The sequence below is a fragment of the Mustelus asterias genome, chromosome 3 (genome assembly GCF_964213995.1).
Source record: "Mustelus asterias chromosome 3, sMusAst1.hap1.1, whole genome shotgun sequence".
NCBI lineage: Eukaryota > Metazoa > Chordata > Chondrichthyes > Carcharhiniformes > Triakidae > Mustelus > Mustelus asterias.
Genome location: NC_135803.1, coordinates 11,290,472 through 11,309,918, shown reverse-complemented (window position 1 = coordinate 11,309,918; position 19,447 = coordinate 11,290,472). Strand labels below are relative to the sequence as shown.

At 47.8% G+C, this 19,447-nt stretch overlaps 1 protein-coding gene across 3 annotated transcripts in view; it reads left to right on the top strand.

Moving 5' to 3' along the window:
* LOC144486746 (rho guanine nucleotide exchange factor 26-like) overlaps positions 1–19,447 on the top strand; it is a 204,128-nt gene that overhangs the window by 29,595 nt on the left and 155,086 nt on the right. For all 3 annotated transcript variants that reach the window (XM_078204785.1, XM_078204795.1, XM_078204777.1), the window contains exon 4: positions 5,938–6,104. In XM_078204785.1, coding sequence (XP_078060911.1) covers positions 5,938–6,104 — 167 coding nt within the window. The remainder of the gene's footprint in view (positions 1–5,937; positions 6,105–19,447) is intronic.

Below are 19,447 nucleotides of genomic sequence, written 5' to 3'. Positions count from 1 at the left end.
TATTATTGTCACATATATTAACATACAGGGAAAAGTATTGTTTCTTGCGCGCTATACAGACAAAACATACCATTCATAGAGAAGGAAACGAGAGAGTGCAGAATGTAGTGTTACAGTCATAGCTAAGGTGTAGAGAAAGATCAACTTAATGCAAGGTAAGTCCATTCAAAAGTCTGACAGCAGCAGGGAAGAAGCTGTTCTTGAGTCGGTTGGTACGTGACCTCAGACTTTTGTATCTTTTTCCCGACGGAAGAAGGTGGAAGAGAGAATGTCCGGGGTGTGTGGGCTCCTTAATTATGTTGGCTGCTTTGCCGAGGCAGCGGGAAGTGTAGACAGAGTCAATGGATGGGAGGTTGGTTTGCGTGATGGACTGGGCTACATCCACGACCTTTTGTAGTTCCTTGCGGTCTTGGGCAGAGCAGGAGCCACAAGGATGGTCAGACCAAAAGCCCTGGAAAAGATGTCAACGGTGATTTTCCATCATCTGTACAAGAGAAAGCTGATGGATACTCCCCAAGCTGATCTTTGGCCCAAACACATGACACTCAACAAACTTTGAAACCTGATATTTCTGGGATGATATTGCCTCAGGATGTCCATACTTGTAGGGAACTGACTGGGGTCAGTTTAGCTCAGTTAGCGAGACTGCAGCATGGCAACATCAGCACGGGTTCAATTCCTGTACTGGCTGAGGTTATTCATAAAGGCCTCACCTTCTCAACCTTTTTTTTATTCAATCGTGAGATGTGTCGCTGGCTGGCCAGCATTTATTGCCCATCCCTGGTTGCCTGAGGACAGTTGAGAGTTGACCACATTGCCGTGGCTCTGGAGTCACATGTCGGGCAGACCGGGATAAGGACAGCAGATTTCCTTCCCTAAAGGACATTAGTGAACCAGATGGGTTTTGGGTTTTTCCAACAATCAACAATGGTTTCATGGTCATCAGTAGATTCTTAATTTTTTATATTGGAATTCAAATTCCACCATCTGCCATGACGGAATTCGAACCCGGGTCCCCAGAGCATTAGTATGATTAGAGCGCAGGAAAGCTCTGTTATCAGGCTGCTCGGACGCATTCTCCACGAGCATCACCGTTCTGGACAACCCAAATCACCGTGCGGCCCTGCAGAGGCACAACCGTCACTGAACAGTCTGAACGATCTCAGCCCACAACACGGGGGGGGGCCCAGAACTAAACAAGGGAACCTGCCCAACCGCGGCAGACTGGACTTTGCCAGGTACACCCATCCACCATCTGTATCATCGCAGCATTGGAAACATCCAGATAATCCATCTATATACACGATGCTGTTTGGGCCTGAATCGAAGATGCCTCAGGGAGGCAGTGGCCCAGTGGTATTATCACGAGACTATTAATTCAGAAACTCAGCTAATGTTTTGGGGACCCAGGTTTGAATCCCGCCATGGCAGTTGGTGGAATTTAAATTCAATAAAAAATATCTGGAATTAAGAATCTACTGATGACCATGAAACCATTGTCGATTGTCGGAAAAACCCAAGATCCTTTAGGGAAGGAAATTTGCCATCCTTGCCTGGTCGGACCTACATGTGACTCCAGGACTATGACAATGTGGTTGACTCTCAACTGCCCTCGGGCAGCTAGGGATGGACAATAAACGCTGGCCAGTCAGTGACGCCCATTTTTAAATGTTTATTTAATCCTTCACATGAGCGTTGCTGACGACGCCATTTGTTGCCCATCCTTAATTGCCCCTTGAACCGAGGAGCTTGCTGGGACATTTCAGCGGGGCAGTTAAGAGTGAGCCGCATTGCTGTGGGTGTAGGGTCACATGTAGGGTGGCAGAAATTTCTCCTCACCTCAATCCTAAAAGGTTTACCCCTTTTCCTCAAACTATGACCTTGAGTTCTGTACTCCCCCACCATCAGGAACATTCTGTATCTACTCTGTCTAATCTTATTAAAATTTTATAAGTTTCTATGAGATCCCCTCTCACTCTTCTAAACTCCAAGGAATATAATCCTAACCGACTTAGTCTCTCCTCATATGACAGACCTGCCATCCCAGGAATCAGCCTGGTAAACCTTCGCTGCGCTCCCTCTATAGCAAGAATATCCTTCCTCAGGTAAGGACACCAAAACTGCACACAATACTCCAGGTGTGGCCTCACCAATGCCCTAAACAATTGCAGCAAAACATCCCTATCCCTAAACTCAGATCTTCTCGCTATGAAGACCAACATACCATTTGCCCTCTTTGCTGCCTGTTCCTGGTAGAACCAGTGTGAAGGGCTGAATGGCCTGTTCCTGATCTTGTGCTCTTTTCTTTCCCCTCATGTGTCTGCAAAGGGAGTTCCAACGGGATTAACTGTTGCTTTAGAATAGTACAGTGCACAATGGGAAGTTGGCCAAGACAAAATGAAACTAAATAGCATTGTTTCGAAGTGTGTCAGTCCCTCACCCCGAGGTGACGTGGTGGCGATGATGTTGACGTGACTTTTGTGCCTCGCTTTCCTCATGAGGAAAAGAAAAAGGAAGATTTTGTGCTGATTTGTTTTGGAGGGCTGTGACCCTTTTAACCGAGAGGTTCTGCTCTCCATAATGCAACCCTGTGGCCAAACTGCATGAGTCACTTAGTGTAAGTAATGGCTACCTGGGCCTAGTCCAGCATTAGGTACACCACATTCTCTCTGGAGTTACTTTCTGTTTTGCAAAGGAACCTCAGTGATCCGTGTTATTGATATGCAGCACACAGCGTACGCCACCGAGGCTAGTGCCAGCAATCAAGTTCATTTGTTATCGTTCTAGTGGTACAGGTTTTAAATAGTTCCCTCTTGCAGGGAACAGAGTCCTTTGTCATTCAGCAATGCTGTACCTTATTGGCTTATTGCTGTCTAACACAGAGAAAACAAATGCTAAAAGCTAGCATTGCAGGTACAGCGAGTAATTGGGAAGGCAAATGGAATGTTGGCCTTTATTGTAAGGGGGTTGGAGTATAAAAGCTGACAAGTCTTGCTCCAACAGTACAGAGCATTGGTGAGACCACACCTAGAATATTAGTCTCCTTATTTAAGGAAGGGTACATTGGATTTATTGCAGAGAAGATTAACCTGTTTGATTCCTAGGCTGAAGGGGCTGTCTGACGGGGAAAGATTGAGCAGGTTAGGCTGATACGCCTGGAGTTTAGAAGAATGAGAGGTGATAGAATCATAGAATCCATAAAATGCAGAAAGAGGCCATTCAGCCCATTGAGCCTGCACCGACAATCCTACCCAGGCCCTATCCCCGTAACCCCATGTATTTACCCTGCTAATCCCCCTGACATTAAGGGGCAATTTATCATGACCGAACCACCTAACCCGCACACCTTTGGACTGTGGGAGGAAACAGGAGCACCCAGAGGAAACCCACACAGACATGGGGAGAATGTAAAAACTCCACACAGACAGACAGTGAACCGAGACTGGAATTGAACCCAGGTCTGACGTTGTGAGGCAGCTAACCACTCTGCCACTATGCTGTCCTTAGAAGGTTAACTAGTTTGATTACTGCATTGGACGGTCTGTCTTATGAGGGAGGATGGAGTTGATCATTAATATATAACAGGAAAAGCAAAGGTGCCAATACCTGGGACACATCAGTACAAACCTTCCTCCAGCCCGAAAAATATCCATGACCTTTAATCTCTGGTTTCTATTATTCGGGCAATTTTGTATTCACTCTCCCCTTTATTCCATGAGCTGTAATTTTTCTCACAAGTCAGTTGCATTGTGTAGAGAATTGTGACTACCAATGTTGGTGGATTTGGGTAAACCCACGCTCCTGGACTGGTCTCTGCTGAAGATTAATTACCAGTACAAAGAAGAACAAAGAAAATTACAGCACAGGAACAGGCCTTCCGCCCTCCATGCTGCCCGTGTGAATTAAAATCCTTTACCCTTCCGGGGACCATATCCCTCTATTCCTACCCTATTCATGTATTTGTCAAGACGCCCCTTAAAAGTTACTATCGTATCTGCTTCCACTACCTCCCCCGGCAGTGAGTTCCAGGCACCCACCACCCTCTGTGTAAAAAAAACTTGCCTCGTACCTTTCCTTTAAACCTTGCCCCTCGCACCTTAAACCTCTGCCCCCTAGTAACTGACGCTTCCACCCTGGGAAAAAGCTTCTGACTATCCACTCTGTCCATGCCTCTCATAATCTTGTAGACTTCTATCAGGTCGCACCTAAACCTCCGTCGCTCCAGTGAGAACAAACCAAGTTTCTCCAACCTCTCCTCATAGCTTGGAACCTTGGAGAAAAAATGTGTTTGTAAAGTTTTCTTTGAGTACTTTGTTTTGTTAGTTGCCATTGAATAGGGGTGGGGGGAGGGGCGGGGGGGGGGGAGGAGGTTGTTTGCCTAACAGGCAGGAATCATCCAGTCAGATATTGCAGAGTCCTTTTGCTCTCTGACTGAGTATGGGGAGGCACTGTGTCGGGTGTGGGAGGAATGTTAGTTGGAGGTGGGAGGTTTGTGATGAAATCTCCAGAAACACACCCGAACAGAGTGGAGACTTGATGTGGTTAAGAATAGCTCCATGGTGCCAAACCTTTTACTTCAGATGAGTTAAAGCCTCCAAAGAGACAGAGTGCAATAGCTGGGAGAGATTGGAAATATCAGCCAAAAATTACTGGCTAACAAAGCAACGATAACAATTCCCTGGGCTACACCTTGGTGGGAAGTGGCTTTTTCTCCATTCCCGTCAAGCATTGAATGTTGGGGTGTCCCTATCATACAGCGAGGAAGGAAGGGCATTAATGTTGAGTGATTTATGGACCTCAGCTGTGGGTAGCGCTTGCTCCCTGTCAGTAACAGGGTTGTGGGTTCAATCCTCCTGATGTGGAGATGCCGGCGTTGGACTGGGGTGAACACAGTAAGAGTTTTTAACCTGGTGTTGTTAAAACTCTTACTGGGTTCAATCCTCCTCCAGAGATTTGAGCTACTGCAGGTTGTTGCCTCCAGAGCTGCCGTCTCCTCGTCGAGATGTCAAAATTAGGCCAGAACAGGGGATGCTGGAAAAACTCAGCAGGTCTGACAGCATCTGGAGGAAGAGAAAAATAGAGTTGATATTTCGAGTTTGTCTGACTCGTCATCAGAACTGTCAGTCTGAGGCCTTCTCCACACTTTCAGCTGGATGTAAAGATCCTCCAGCATGAGGAGTGCAGGGGCGTTCTCTCGGGTGTCCTGGCCAATGTTTATGTCTCAACCATCATCCCTGGAAGCAGAAAAGCTGGTCATCGTCACTTTGCTGTTTGTAGGTCTTGCTGTGAGTAAATTGGCTGCAAAGTGACACAGTGGTTAGCACTGCTGCCTCACAGCGCCAGACACCCGGGTTCGATTCCCAGCTTGGGTCACTGTCTATGTGGAATCTGCACATTCTCCCCGTGTCTGTGTGGGTTTCCTCCGGGTGCTCCAGTTTCCTCCCACGATCTGAAAGACGTGATGATTAAGTGCATTGGCCATGCTAAATTCTCCCTCAGTTTAAAGTTTATTTATTAGTGTTACAAGTAGGGTTACATTAACACTGAAGTTACTGTGAAAATCCACCCCGAACAGTGTACCCAAACAGGCGCCGGAGTGTGGTGACTAGGGGAATTTCACAGTAACTTCATTGCAGTGTTAGTGTAAACCTTACTTGTGACATTGTGAAATAAACTAAACTAAACGTCAGCGTAATATTGAGAGCTTGCTGCATTGTTGGATGCGCTGCCTTTTGGGGTGAGATTTTTAACTGAAGCCCCCCAATGTAAAACACTAGAAAATGAACTGAAAGCATAAACTTAAAACTTAAGCTTGCAACGTAGTGACAGTGACTACATTTCAAAAAGTACCTCATTGGTTATGAAGCTCATTGGGGACATCCTAAGGTGCTGTGGAAATGCAAGTCTTTCTATTTACAAAAGGTTTATTATTTGCAGAGAATGCGGTTCTCTATCAGAACTACAAAGAGAAGGGTCTGACGCTGAATAATGGTGACTCTGATGACGAGACGGATCCGATCGTGCAGGCAGAGGAGCAGAAGTCGGACGATAGAATCATCGTTCAGTTCAAACCAATCAGATCCTCATGGAGCCAGCTGTCTGTGGTAAGAGAAGATCTTTTGAGTTTAACCCGTGATACATAAGAAGTTGTGTGCTTTCTCTGAGAATTGGCACAATTATGCACACTAGTCCATGACTCTGTTACTCTAGACATGGCCACTCTAACACTACCCCCATTAGTCTTCCACATTGTTCCCTGCAGGAAGTGGAGCACATCCACTGCCCGTGACCTAACTTGCACCGAGTCCCGTTCACCTTTAGGGTAGGATTTTCTGGCCACGCACGCCCCAGGGCTGGAAAATCCTGCATGTGGTCCGTATCCCACCCTCTGAGATTCCCGTGGTGAGCAGGATGGGAAATTTCCATCCATAATCTCTTCCTTGCCAATGTAAATTGGCTCGTGGTCGTGTGATGTTTCCAATCTCTCCACAGCCTCACCCTTCCCGTCTCTGTAATCTCTTTCAGCTCTGCGTCCATCTGTGATTCCTGCATTCTACCAGTTCTGGCCTTTTCCACATCCCAGTTTTCATGGTTTGTTGCTGGCCGTGTTTTCCACTGCCTAGGCCCGAGACTCTAACTTTCCATCATCTCAAAGTTGAGGGTGGCCAGTAAATGCTGGCATAGCCAAAGATGCCACATGAAAGAACAAAAAGAACTCCCCAGTTCTCCACTTTTCTCCCCTCCTTTAGCATGCTCTTTAAAACCTAACAGGACCTTTAACCAACCCCTTGTCCACCCTGTCCTAATGTCTCCCTTTGTGAGGGTAGTGGAACTATCCAAACACTATAACATGAGCAAAAGGAATCTATGAAAACCAGTATGTTTAACAACACTCCAACGACCCTCAAGAAGCTCAACCCCATCCAGGACAAAGCAACCCACTTGATTGGCACCCTAATCCACTAATTCACTCCACCCCCCTCCGATGCACAGTAGCAGCAGTGTGTACCATCTACAAGACACAATAGGAACTCACCAAGGCTGCGTACACAGCATCTTCCAAACCCACAACCGCTACCATCTAGAATGGCAAGGACACATGGGAACATCACCACCAGGGTCAGGTGTGGCCCCTCCAGCCACTCCTGACCCTGGCTTGGGAATATATCGCCGTTCCTTCACTGTTGCCGGGTCAAAATCCTGGAAATCCCTCCCAACGTCAAGGGACTGCGGCGGTCCAAGAAGGTAGCTCATCACCTTCTCGAGGGCAATTGGGAATGGACAATAAATGTCAGCCTAGGCATTGACATCTGCATGCCATGAACAAATAAAAAAATAACTGCAGTGACTTAGTGTGTGTATGTGCTTTAGAAAGTGCGCTGGAATGTCCCCCTTAAACTCTTCAACCTCTCCTTCTTAAATAATTTCTTTAAAACCTACCCCTTTGACCAACTCTTTTTGACCATCTGTTTTGATATCTTCCCGTGTGATTCTGTCAAAACATATTGAATAACCATCCTGTGAAAAGCTTTAGGATGTTTTTCTCTGTTAAAGGCAGGACGTTAATACAATTTGTTATTTTTGTTGTTTCTGGAGGCCACTGGTGTAACTAGTCTGGTAGAATTCTTTGTGCTGAATTGACTATTTTTAGTTCAATTGCTGCGAAGCTACCGCAATTTTTCTTGATTCTTTCTTGTGGCAAGGTCAGCATTTATTGCCCATTTTATTTGCCCTTGGTTTCCCTACTTCTGGGCTAGAAGAGGAAAGAGAGTGTTTGCACCATCTCATAGCGTTTGTCCAGCAGCAAGTGCGGCCATGTTATTATAGCTAAAGAATGAAGGGAAGACCTCGCAATCTTGGGCCATCTCAATGCGCTGATGCCAATAAAGTGTACTTTTGAAGTGTAGGCACTGTGGTAACATGGGAGCCACACCAACCAACTTGCACAAAGCAAACCACAACAAACAGCGATGGGTCTGTACTCGATGGTGTTTAGAAGGATGAGGGGGGGGGGACCTCATTGAAACTTACAGAAAACTGAGAGGCCTAGATAGGATGGACGTGGAGAGGATGTGTCCATTTGTAGGAGAGAATATGATCCGAGGGCACAGCCTGAGTGAAAGGACGACCCTTGAGAACTGAGGTAAGGAGGAATTTCTTCAGCCAGAGGGTGGTGAATCTGTGGAATTCATTGCCACAGAAGGCTGTGGAGGCCAGGTCATTGTATTTAAGACAGCGATAGATAGGTTCTTGAATGGTAAGGGGATCAAAGGGTATGGGGAAAATGTGGGAGATTGGGTTTGAGAAACATATCAGCATTGATCGAATGATGGAGCGGACTTGATGGGCCGAATGGTCTAATTCTGTTCCGATATCTGTGGCCTTATTAATCTGGTTTTGTGATTGAGGACTACATATTGGCCAGGCCCTGCTCATCTTCGAAATTGTGCCATGGAATCCTTTACCGGGTGCAAGACTGGGGTCTCACTTTAATATCCCAAAAGTCTGAAGGCAGTAGGGAAAAATCTATTCTTGAGTTGGTTGGTAGATGACCTCAGACTTTTGTATCTTTTTCCCAAGGAAAGAAGGTGGAAGAGAGAATATCCGGGGTGCGTGGGGTCCTTAATTATGCTGGCTGCTTTGCCGAGGCAGTGGGAAATGTAGACAGAGTCAATGGATGGGAGGCTGGTTTGCGTAGTGGATTGGGCTTTGCTCACGACACTTTGTAGTTTCTTGCGGTCATGGATAGAGCAGGAGCCATACCAAGCTGTGATACAACCAGAAAGGATGCTTTCTATGGTGTATCTGTAAAAGTTGGTGAGAGTCGTAGCTGACATGCTGAATTTCATTAGCCTCCCGATAAAATAGGGTGGTGGGCTTTCTTAACTATAGCAATGGCACTCGGGGGACCAGGACAGGTTGTTGGTGATCTGGACACCTAGAAACTTGAAGCTCTTGACCATTTCTACTTCATCCCCATTGATGTAGACAGGGGCATGTTCTCCCCCACTCTCCTGAAGTTGATAACTATCTCCTTCATTTTGTTGACATTGAGGGAGAGATTATTGTTGCCGCACCAGTTCACCAGATTCTCCATCTCATTCCTGTACTCTGTCTCGTCATTGTTTGAGATCTGACCCACTACGGTGGTGTCATCAGCAAACTTGAAAATCGAATTGGAGGGGAATTTGGCCGCACAGTCTAAGGAGTATAAGGAGTATAGTAGGGGGCTGAGAACACAGCCTTGTGGGGCACCGGTGTTAAGGATGATCGTGGAGGCGGTGTTGTTGCCTATCCTTACTGATTGTGGTCTGTGAGTTAGGAGGTTCAGGATCCAGTTGTTGTATTTGTCTTGGCTGTTAGTCAGGCTGCCGTATGTTAGCGGGCATTAAGGTCGCCACGGCAACATAGAGGGGACGAGTAGCGAGGAACCATGGCGAAAGTGAAGCAGTGTCAAGCGAGAGCTGGCTGATGCCGGAGGGGCTTGTACAATTTCAAGACGCTTAAAAAGCTTGTTAATCAGGAGCCTGTGTAAATGCCAGAAAGAGTAGTTTCCGATAGCGCTGTGGATGCAAACAGTTTACAAAACAGCTGTAAAATGCTAATGGGATGTTACAATGGACAACCACTCCGATATCGTTGCTCCTTCTTCCCTCAGAGCAGGCTAGTGAGTTGGAAAACAAGCAGCAAAGCGAGATTAGGGTCAGCTTTTTAACATTTGTGGTGATCCGGCAGATAACTTGAAGGTTGAATGTTTCTTCTGTCGCACCATCTCTGAGAGAGAGAAAGAAAAATAAACAGTCCGGTGGATGGAGTCGGTGCGTTTGGGACTCTGCGTGTTAATGTGAACTGGAATTTGGAGAGCGAGAGCGAGCGAGAGAGAGAGAGAGCAAGGAGGAGAGGGAACATGTGAAAGAGAGACTAGACAGCTGGCCCCTCTGTACTCATGCATTTTCTAAGCACTGTCTAGTTGCCTTGATAGATAGACCCACTGACAGTTCTGAGGCTGCTCAAGATGAAGGCAGCAAAGAAGGTAATGGTTTTAATGATTCTGTGTTTCTGCTGAATGTGCTGCTGTTGGTCAGGGCAGGGACATAGATGTGTACGGGATGGGGTGAAGAGGGGGGGGTACGATCCTTCAGTCATCTTCTTTGATTTAAGCAGAGCAGTGGGGGCCTCCGTGCCTGCACTAATCTGTATCAGCAACCGAGCGTCTCTGCTGTATGGGGCTGTTCAATGGAGACGCTCCCAAGGAGTTTCAGCTGCCTTCCCGGAAGATGTTGTGTAGTTGGGTACAGTCCAGATGGGAGCAGTGTCCGGATTTGAGGCGCAGCGCTTCTGTTATCGGCAAGGGAAAAGGGGTCTTTTGAGTTGCTCTTCCTCATTTACTAGGGGAGGGGGTGTGCAGGGGAGGGGAGGCGGGTGAGAGTAGATGGACAGACTGGATGGGGGGGGGTGTATTGGGGGTGGAGTGGATGGAAAGGTCGGGGGCTGGATAGGGGCGGGGTCAATTGGCGGGGGTGGATTGTGGGCAGGGTTGACAGGGTGGGGGTGGATGGGAGCGTGGGGTGGGGGTGGGGGTGTGGGTGGATGGGGGGGTGGGGGTGGATTGTGGGGTGAGGGTGAGGGAGGGGCAGAGTGGATGCAGGACGGGGCTGGATGGATCACAGTGGATGGTGGGGGGGAGGGGTAATAATAGAAATGTCAGCAGTGGGTGATCATTTCAATGCTGCTTGTGGGATCTTGCTGTGTGAAAATGGCTGACACCTTTATCTTTGTGACAGGAGTGATGACGTTTGAAAGCAATGCATTGTTTGTGAAGGACTTTGGGATTGAAATGTAAAAGCAGACGGAGTTGCAGGTGTCGAATAAGCACCTATTTTACTCTTTCTAGTGTGGTGTCATCTTCCAAACAGCCATTTTATCTCGCGTCTCTCCCTGATGGGGGCGAGTCAGAACTGAGGGAGGCCTCATTATAAAGATGCAATTCCCGTTCATGCTTTACTCCTGGATAATCTAATGCCCCACCACATGCTTGATGCCATTTAGAAAGCTGCGGCAAACCTTTCCGTGCCACCCCCGCCCCCCCACCCCCAGCCCAAAGGCTGGGACGGGAAAATCATTATTCCACATGAGTTTACCGCTTTGCTTTGGTCCTGTGTTTTCCTGGGAATCCAATAGCTCCGTGTCCCTGCATTCCTCTGTCTGTGTTGCAGTGGCAGTTCAGTCTATTGGTAAGAGAGAACAGTCCGGAATATTCCATCAAAGTGGCACGTGCCTGGTGTACCACAGTCATGGCATATTAACGTGAGCTCAGTGCTGGCACTGCTGTTATCAATTTAGGTATTGCAGATTTGGGTTTATGGATGTCCTTTTGCATGCTAGGAAATCATAAAATCATAGAATCCCTACAATGCAGAAGGAGGCCATTCAGCCCATCAAGCCTGTACCGACCACAATCCCACCCAGGCCCTATTCCTGTAATCCCACATATTAACCCTGCTAATCCCCTTGAAACTAAGGGGCAATTTATCATGGCCAATCAACCTGACCCGCACATCTTTGGACGCAGACACGGGGAGAATGTGCAGACTCCACACAGACAGTGACTCGAGGCCGGAGTTGAACCCGGGTCCCTGGCGCTGTGAGGCAGCAGTGCTTGCCACCGTGCTGCCCCTGGAATTGGAGACATCAGTTACAAGGTTGCATTCCGTCTAGATGTATTTCTTGCATTGTTGGTTATTGCGCTGGAGCTGAGTTTCTCTGTTTGGGTTCTATATTGAAGTGCCTTATACGCGCAGCCAGACCTCATTCCCAGACAATCTGCATGGTATAATGTTTACGAATTTGCATGGTGGCACAGCGCTTAGCACTGCCGCCTCACAGTGCCAGGGAGCCGGGTTCAATTCTGGCTTTGGTTCACTGTCTGCGTGGGTTTTCTCCGGGCGTTCAGGTTTCCTCCTACACTCCAAAGATGTGCAGGTCAGGTGGATTGGCCATTAATGTTTATTTATTAGTCACAAGGAAGCCTTATATTAACACTGCAATGACGTTACTGTGAAATTCCCCGAGTCGCCACAGTCCAGTGCCTGTTCGGATCAATGCACCTAACCAGCACGTCTTTCAGAAAGTGGGAGGACACCGGAGCATCCGGAGGAAACCCACACAGACACGGGTAGAACATGCAAACTACACACAGACAGTGACCCGAGCCGGGAATCGAACCCGGGTCCCTGGTACTGTAAAGCAGCAGTGCTAACCACTGTGCCACCGTGCCGTGAGGTAAATATGTGGGGATACGGCCTGGGTGAGATGCTCTGTCGGGGAGTCGGTGCAACCTCGTTGGGCTGAATGGCCTCCCTCCGCACTGTCGGGATTCTCTGATTTCTGGCTCATCGGTTCCCACCTATAAGAATTCCAGCACCTCCAACGAAGCAGGACTTCCTCAACATTACACCGGAATGTTCTGGGATATTATCTGTCCATGCCCTCGAGTGCGGAATGAACTGATTTGGAATGTTGGATCTTGCTGTGCACAAATTAGCTGCTGAGTCTGTCTGTTTATGAATGCTGGCTGCAGTTTGAAAACATTTTATTAGCCAAGGGGGAATGGAGGAAGAGGAGGAGAATGGATTTGCTACAGCTATGTGGCTGTGTGGCTACAGCTGTGATCTTATCAAATGGTGGAACAGGCTCAAGGAGCTAAATGGCCAACTTGTGTCTATGCATTTATCACACTTGGGAACTCCTGAAGGTGTGATTGAAGTACCAATTGAACCAAAGACAACTATTCCTTTTTAAAACAAAATTGGGCACAGGTCTCCCATTGCAATGGGAAGGCGGTGGCCTAGTGGTATTATCATTAGATTATTAATCCAGAAACTCAGCTAATATTCTGGGGACCTGGGTTCGAATCCCACCACGACAGATGGTGGAATTTGAATTCAATTTAAAATATCTGGAATTAAATATGTCTACTGATGACCATGAAACCATTGTCGATTGCCAGAAAAGCCCATCTGGTTCACTAATATCCTTTAGGGAAGGAAATCTGCCGTCCTTACCTGGTCTGGCCTACATGCGACTCCAGAGCCACAGCAATGTGGTTGACACTCAACTGCCCTCGGGTAACTAGGGATGGGCAATAAATGCTGATGTGGAGATGCCGGCGTTGGACTGGGGTAAACACAGTAAGAAGTTTAACAACATTGGGTTAAAGTCCAACAGGTTTATTTGGTAGCAAATGCCACACCTTTAATAATATTTGTGGCTTTTGCTACCAAATAAACCTGTTGGACTTTAACCTGGTGTTGTTAAACTTCTTACAATAAATGCTGGCCAGCCAGTGGCACCCATGTCCCACGACCGAATAAAAAAAAGATGTGGTCTAATCAATAAGCAGGTGCAGGAGCAGAGATAAGTGCAATCAACAGGTCCAGACCAAGGTCGACCAAGTGGGTTGTCTGACCCGACTGTCTGCCCCTCTGTCGTGGCTCCATTCACAGCCTGGTGACCCTGAAGAGGGTGTGTGCAATGTCTGCCGGCATTGAGGCCTCTCGTGCCTGGTGGGCACCACGGGGGCTGGGGTGCCTTATCGACCCCCATAATCACATTTTGGTTCAGTGCTTTCGGTTTCATTTGGTTTCTCTTTGGTGCAGTATCCCTTTAAGGGACTGCCCCTTTAATTTGTCCCTCAGTTCATTTGATTTAGTTAGATTGGTTGAAGTTTTATTTCAGAATAGGAGTGGTTTGCTTAAAGAAATCTGTGAAGGTGGCAGTGTGAGTTGGTGAGGCTGTAAAAAATTATAAGGGATTTTTAGTTTTATAGATTAATAATATGAATTAATATAGATTAAGAAAGCAAAGAAGTGGTGGTGAGCATTTATAAAGCACACATTAGACCTCATCTTGAGCATTGTGGCCAATTCTAGGTAGCGAATTAACAAAAGAAAGCAAGGGCGGCACGGTGGCACAGTGGTTAGCACTGCTGCCTCACAGCGCAAGGGATCCGGGTTCGATTCCTGCCTCGGGTCACTGTCTGTGTGGAGTTTGCACGTTCTCCCTGTGTCTGCGTGGGTTTCTCCAGGTGCTCCGGTTTCGTCCCACGGTCCAAAGATATGCAGGTTAGGTTGATTGGCCATGCTAAATTAACCCTTAGCGCCCCTGGCATAGTGATTTAACGCTGCTGCCTCACAGCGCCAGGGATCCGGGTTCGGTTCCTGGCTTGGGTCACTGTCTGTGCGGAGTTTGCACGTTCTCCCCGTGTCTGCATGGGTTTCCTCTGGGTGCTCCGGTTTCCTGCCACAGTCTGAAAGACGTGCTGGTTAGGTGCAATGGCCATGCTAAATTCTCCCTCAGTGTACCCGAACAGGCGCCGGAGTGTGGCGACTAGGGGATTTTCACAGTAACTTCATTGCAGTGTTAATGTAAGCCTACTTGTGACACTAATAAATAAACTTAAACTTAAGATGTGTAGGTTAGGGGAATTAGCAGCGTAAATACATGTGGGGATACGGGGATAGGGCCTGAGGAAGAGTCAGTACAGACTAGATGGGACGAATGGCTTCCTTCTGCACTGCAGGGATTCGATGATTCTATGAAAATACTGTGGGTGCTGGAAAGCTGAGAGGAAATGCTGGATCAGCTCAGTAGAGAGCATCTGTTTTGATACGGTCACACAGACCCGAAACGTTAACTCTGCTTCTCTCTCCACAGATGCTGCCAGACCTGCTGAGTTTATCCAGCATTTTCAGTTTTTATTAAAGAAAGGAATATTTGCACTTATATAGCGCCTTTCATGTCAACCCAAAGCACTTTACATTCAATTGACAAAAGAACCAAAGGGGAGATAAGGAGATTCTTTTTACACAGTGTGCTGTTATGATCTAGAATGGAGTGGAAGGAGAGTGGGAGCAGATTGATGAAGGAATTTGATAAATACTTAAGTATTTATAAATTGTGAGGTATGGGGAGAGAGCAGAGGAAGTGGGACTATTTGAGAGCTTACAAACAGCTGGCCCAAGTACAATGGGTCAAGTGGCCTTGTACGATTCTCCGATGGGGTGGCACGGTGGCACAGTGGTTGGCACTGCTGCCTCCCAGCGCCAGGGCCCCAGGTACGACTACCGGCTTGGGTCACTGTCTGTGTGGAGTTTGCACGTTCTCCCTGTGGGTTTCCTCCGGGTGCTCCGGTTTCCTCCCACAGGCCAAAGATGTGCGGGTTAGGTGGATTGGTCAATGCTAAATTGCCCCTTAGTCTCAGGGGGACTAGCTAGGGTAAATGCATGGGGTTATGGGGATAGGGCCTGGGTGTGATTGTGGTAGGTGCAGACTCGATGGGTCGAATGGCCTCCGTCTGCCCTGTAGGAATTCTATGATTATCCCTCATCCCAGCTGTGGAATATGTCAGACACTGGCGGATCGCTCTTGAAATGCTGCAATAGTGTAAAAGGACAATGAATGTAGTCCGAAGTGCCTTAACAGTAGAAAGAATGACCAGGATTCTAAAACAGTGGTAGGGACCCTCCAGCCTTCAGACAGAAGACTGCATCCATCACTGTCACTGCTGGTGTTGACCATGCTGTAACAGTTGCTCGAATGCATACTAATGGTTGCTTTGCTGTTTACAGCTGCAGTGTGTTACAGATTAGGAACATTCCAGACATACTTCTTAATCAGGCCATTGGGACTGCCTCAAATTCTCTGGGGTGGACGTAATACTTGAGCCTCGGTGAATCTTCCAGCAGGCAACTTGCATGTTTGTGTGTGCACTGTCCAGAACATATTTTTAAGCTCGTGCTTCACAGATCCTTCCGTGGCCTCTCTCTGGCCTGGTCATGCAGCTGCTCCAACCCTGTGATCTAGTTCCCATCCTCCACTCCTCTGACTCCAGGCTACCTCCCCAGACCTCCATTTTACCAGATAACCCCCAACATCCGCACTCTCCACACCCACTCCCACCCCACTTGCTATTCGACCCCTGCAACCCTACATAAGAACCGATAAGAATCATAGAATCCCTACAGTGCAGAAGGAGGCCATTCAGCCCATCAAGCTTGCACCAACCACAATCCCATCCAGGCCCAATCCCCAAATCCCACCCATTTACACTGCTAACCCCCTGGCGCTAAGGGACAATTTAGCATGGCAAATCAACCTAACCCGCACATCTTTGGACTGTGGGAGAAACCGGAACACCCGGAGGAAACCCACGCAGAGAATGTGCAAACTCCACACAGACAGTGACCCAAGCCGGGAATTGAACCCAGATCCCTGAAGCTGTGAGACGGCAGTGCTAACCACTGTGCCACCGTGTCACCCAATCAATTTTTATACATGCACCATAGAAAGCATAATTTCCGGATGTATCACAGCTTGGTATGGCTCCTGTTCCGTCCAAGACTGCAAGAAACAGCAAAGGGTTGTGAACGAAGCCCAGTCCATCACGCAAACCAGCCTCCCATCCATTGACTCTGTCTGCCTCAGAAAAGCAGCCTTGAATATATTCAATAATCCAGCCTCCCCTGCCCTCTGTGGAAGTGAATTCCAAAGACGAACGGCCCCCTGAGAAAAAAAATTCTCCTGATGTCAGTCGTAAACTATGCTTCTTAATTCTATATTCCTCACAAGTCGAATCATCCTCACAGGCTACCCTCTCAGGCTCCTCAGAATGTCTCCTTCAGATCACTCATATTCTTCTAAAGGCCAATTAATGTAGGCCCAAACTGCCCACCCTTTCCTCCGGGCAGCAAGGTGGCACAGTGGTTAGCACTGCTGCCTCACCAGCGCCAGGGACCCAGGATCAATTCTGGCCTCGGGTCACTGTCTGAGTGGAGTTTGCACATTCTCCCCATGTTTGCGTGGGTTTCCTCCCATAGTCCAAAGATGTGCGGATTAGCTTGATTGGCCATGCTAAATTGTCCCTTAGTGTCAGGGGATTAGCAGGGTAAATATGTGGGGTTACAGGTATAGGGCCTGGGTGGGATTGTGGTTGGTGCAGACTCGATGGGCCAAATGGCCTCCTTCTGCACTCCAGGGATTCTATGAAGACAACCCCTCATCCTAGGAATCAGCCTCGTGAACCACATTCAATACTTAAAACCACTGTACACAGCTACAATCTCAAGTGTCTGGTACAGTTATAGCAAGACACCCGTACTTTAACACTGCATCCTCATTGCAATAAATGCCATTGTTTAATTTACTTTCCTAATCTGCATGTCAACTTTTTGTGATCCATGTCCAAGAAAACCCAGCTCCCTTTCGCAGTGTTCTGCAGCCTCTCCTCATCCACTCCACGTGATATTGAGAGATGTCTGAAGCACTGAATGCTGCAAAGGCTTTGGGCCCTGACTATATTCTGGCAATGGTACTGAAGACCTGTGCTCCAGAACATGCTACATCTCTAGCCAAGCTGCTCCAGTCCATCTACAACACAGCATCTACCCAGCAAAGTGGGCAGCTGTCCAGGGATGTGGCACTCCCTCTACAGCAAGGACATCCTTCCTCAGATAAGGTCACCAAAACTCCACACAATACTCCAGGTGTGACCTCATCAATGCACTATACAATTTGATTTGATTTATTCGTAGAATCATAGAAACCCTACAGTGCAGAAAGAGACCATTCGGCCCATTGAGTCTGCACTGACCACAATCCCACTCAGGCCCTACCCCCATATCCCTAGATATTTTACCCACTAACCCCTCTAACCTACGCATCTCAGGACACTAAGGGGCAATTTTAGCATGGCCAATCAACCTAACCCGCACATCTTTGGACTGTGGGAGGAAACCGGAGCATCCGGAGGAAACCCACGCAGACACGAGGAGAATGTGCAAACTCCACACAGACAGTGACCCGAGCCGGGAGTCGAACCCAGGTCCCTGGAGCTGTAAAGCTATTATTGTCACATGTATTAGTACACAGTGAAAAGTATTGTTTCTTGCGCGCTGTACAGACAAAGCATGCCATTCATAGGGAAGGAAACATGAGAGTGCAGAATGTAGTGTTATAGTCATAGCTAGGGTGTAGAGAAAGATCAACTTAATGCGAGGTAGGTCCATTCAAAGGGAAGGAGCTGTTCTTGAGTCGGTTGGTACGTGACCTCAGACTTTTGGATCTTATTCCCAATGGAAGAAAGTGGAAGAGAGTATGCCCGGGCTGCGTGGGATCATTAATTATGCTAGCTGCACTTCCGAGGCTGCGGGAAGTGTAGACAGAGTCAATGGATGGGAGGCCGGTTTGCGTGATGTGGAGATGTCGGCGTTGGACTGGGGTAAGCACAGTAAGAAGTCTCACAGCACCAGGGTTAAAGTCCAACAGGTTTATTTAGTAGCACAAGTTTTTGGAGCATTTCCCCCTTCATCAGGTGAGTGAAGAGTTCGGTTCACAAACAGGGCATATATAGACACAAACTCAATTACAAGATGATGGTTGGAATGCGAGTCTTAACAGGTAATCAAGTCCTTACAGGTGCAGACAATGTGAGCAGAGAGAGGGTTAAGCACAGGTTAAAGAGGTTTGAATTGTCTCCAGCCAGGACAGTTAGTGAGATTTTGCAAACCCAGGCAAGTCATGGGGGTTACAGATAGTGTGACACGAACCCAAAATCCCGGTTGAGGCCGTCCTCATGTGTGCGGATCTTGGCTATCAGTTTCTGCTCAGCGATTCTGCGTTGTCGTATGTTGTGAAGGCCGCCTTGGAGAACGCTTGCTCGAAGATCAGAGGTCGAATGCCCTTGACCACTGAAGTGTTGAACGGTGTCCATTCATCCGTTGTCGTAACGTCTGCATGGTCTCGCCAATGTACCGTGCCTAGGGACATCCTTTCCTGCAAAGTATCACGTAGACAATGTTGGCCGAGTTGCAAGTGTATATACCGTGTACCTGGTAGATGGTGTTCTCACGTGAGATGATGGCATCTGCGTTGATGATCCGGCACGTCTTGCAGAGGTTACTGTGGCAGGGTTGTGTGGTGTCGTGGTCACTGTTCTCCTGAAGGCTGAGTAGTTTGCTGGTAAAATGGTCTGTTTGAGGTTGCACGGTTGTTTGAAGGCAAGTAATGGAGGTGTGGGGATGGCCTTGGTGAGATGTTCGTCTTCATCCATGACATGTTGAAGACATGTTGCGTGATGGATTGGGCTACATTCACAACCCTTTGTAGTTTCTTGAGGTCTTGGGCAGAGCAGGAGCCATACCAAGCTGTGATACAACCAAAAGAATGCTTTCTATGGTGCATCTGTAAAAGTTGGAGAGAGTCGTAGCAAAACATCCCTATTCCTAGAGCCAAATCTTTTCGCTATGAGGCCAACATCCCATTTTCCTTCTTTACTGCCTGCTGTCCCTGCGCGCTTACAGCAATGGCACACACTGTGCACTGGTGGTGGAGGCAGTGGGTGGATGGAGTGATGGTCAAGTGGGCTGCTTTGTCCTTGATGGTGCTCAGC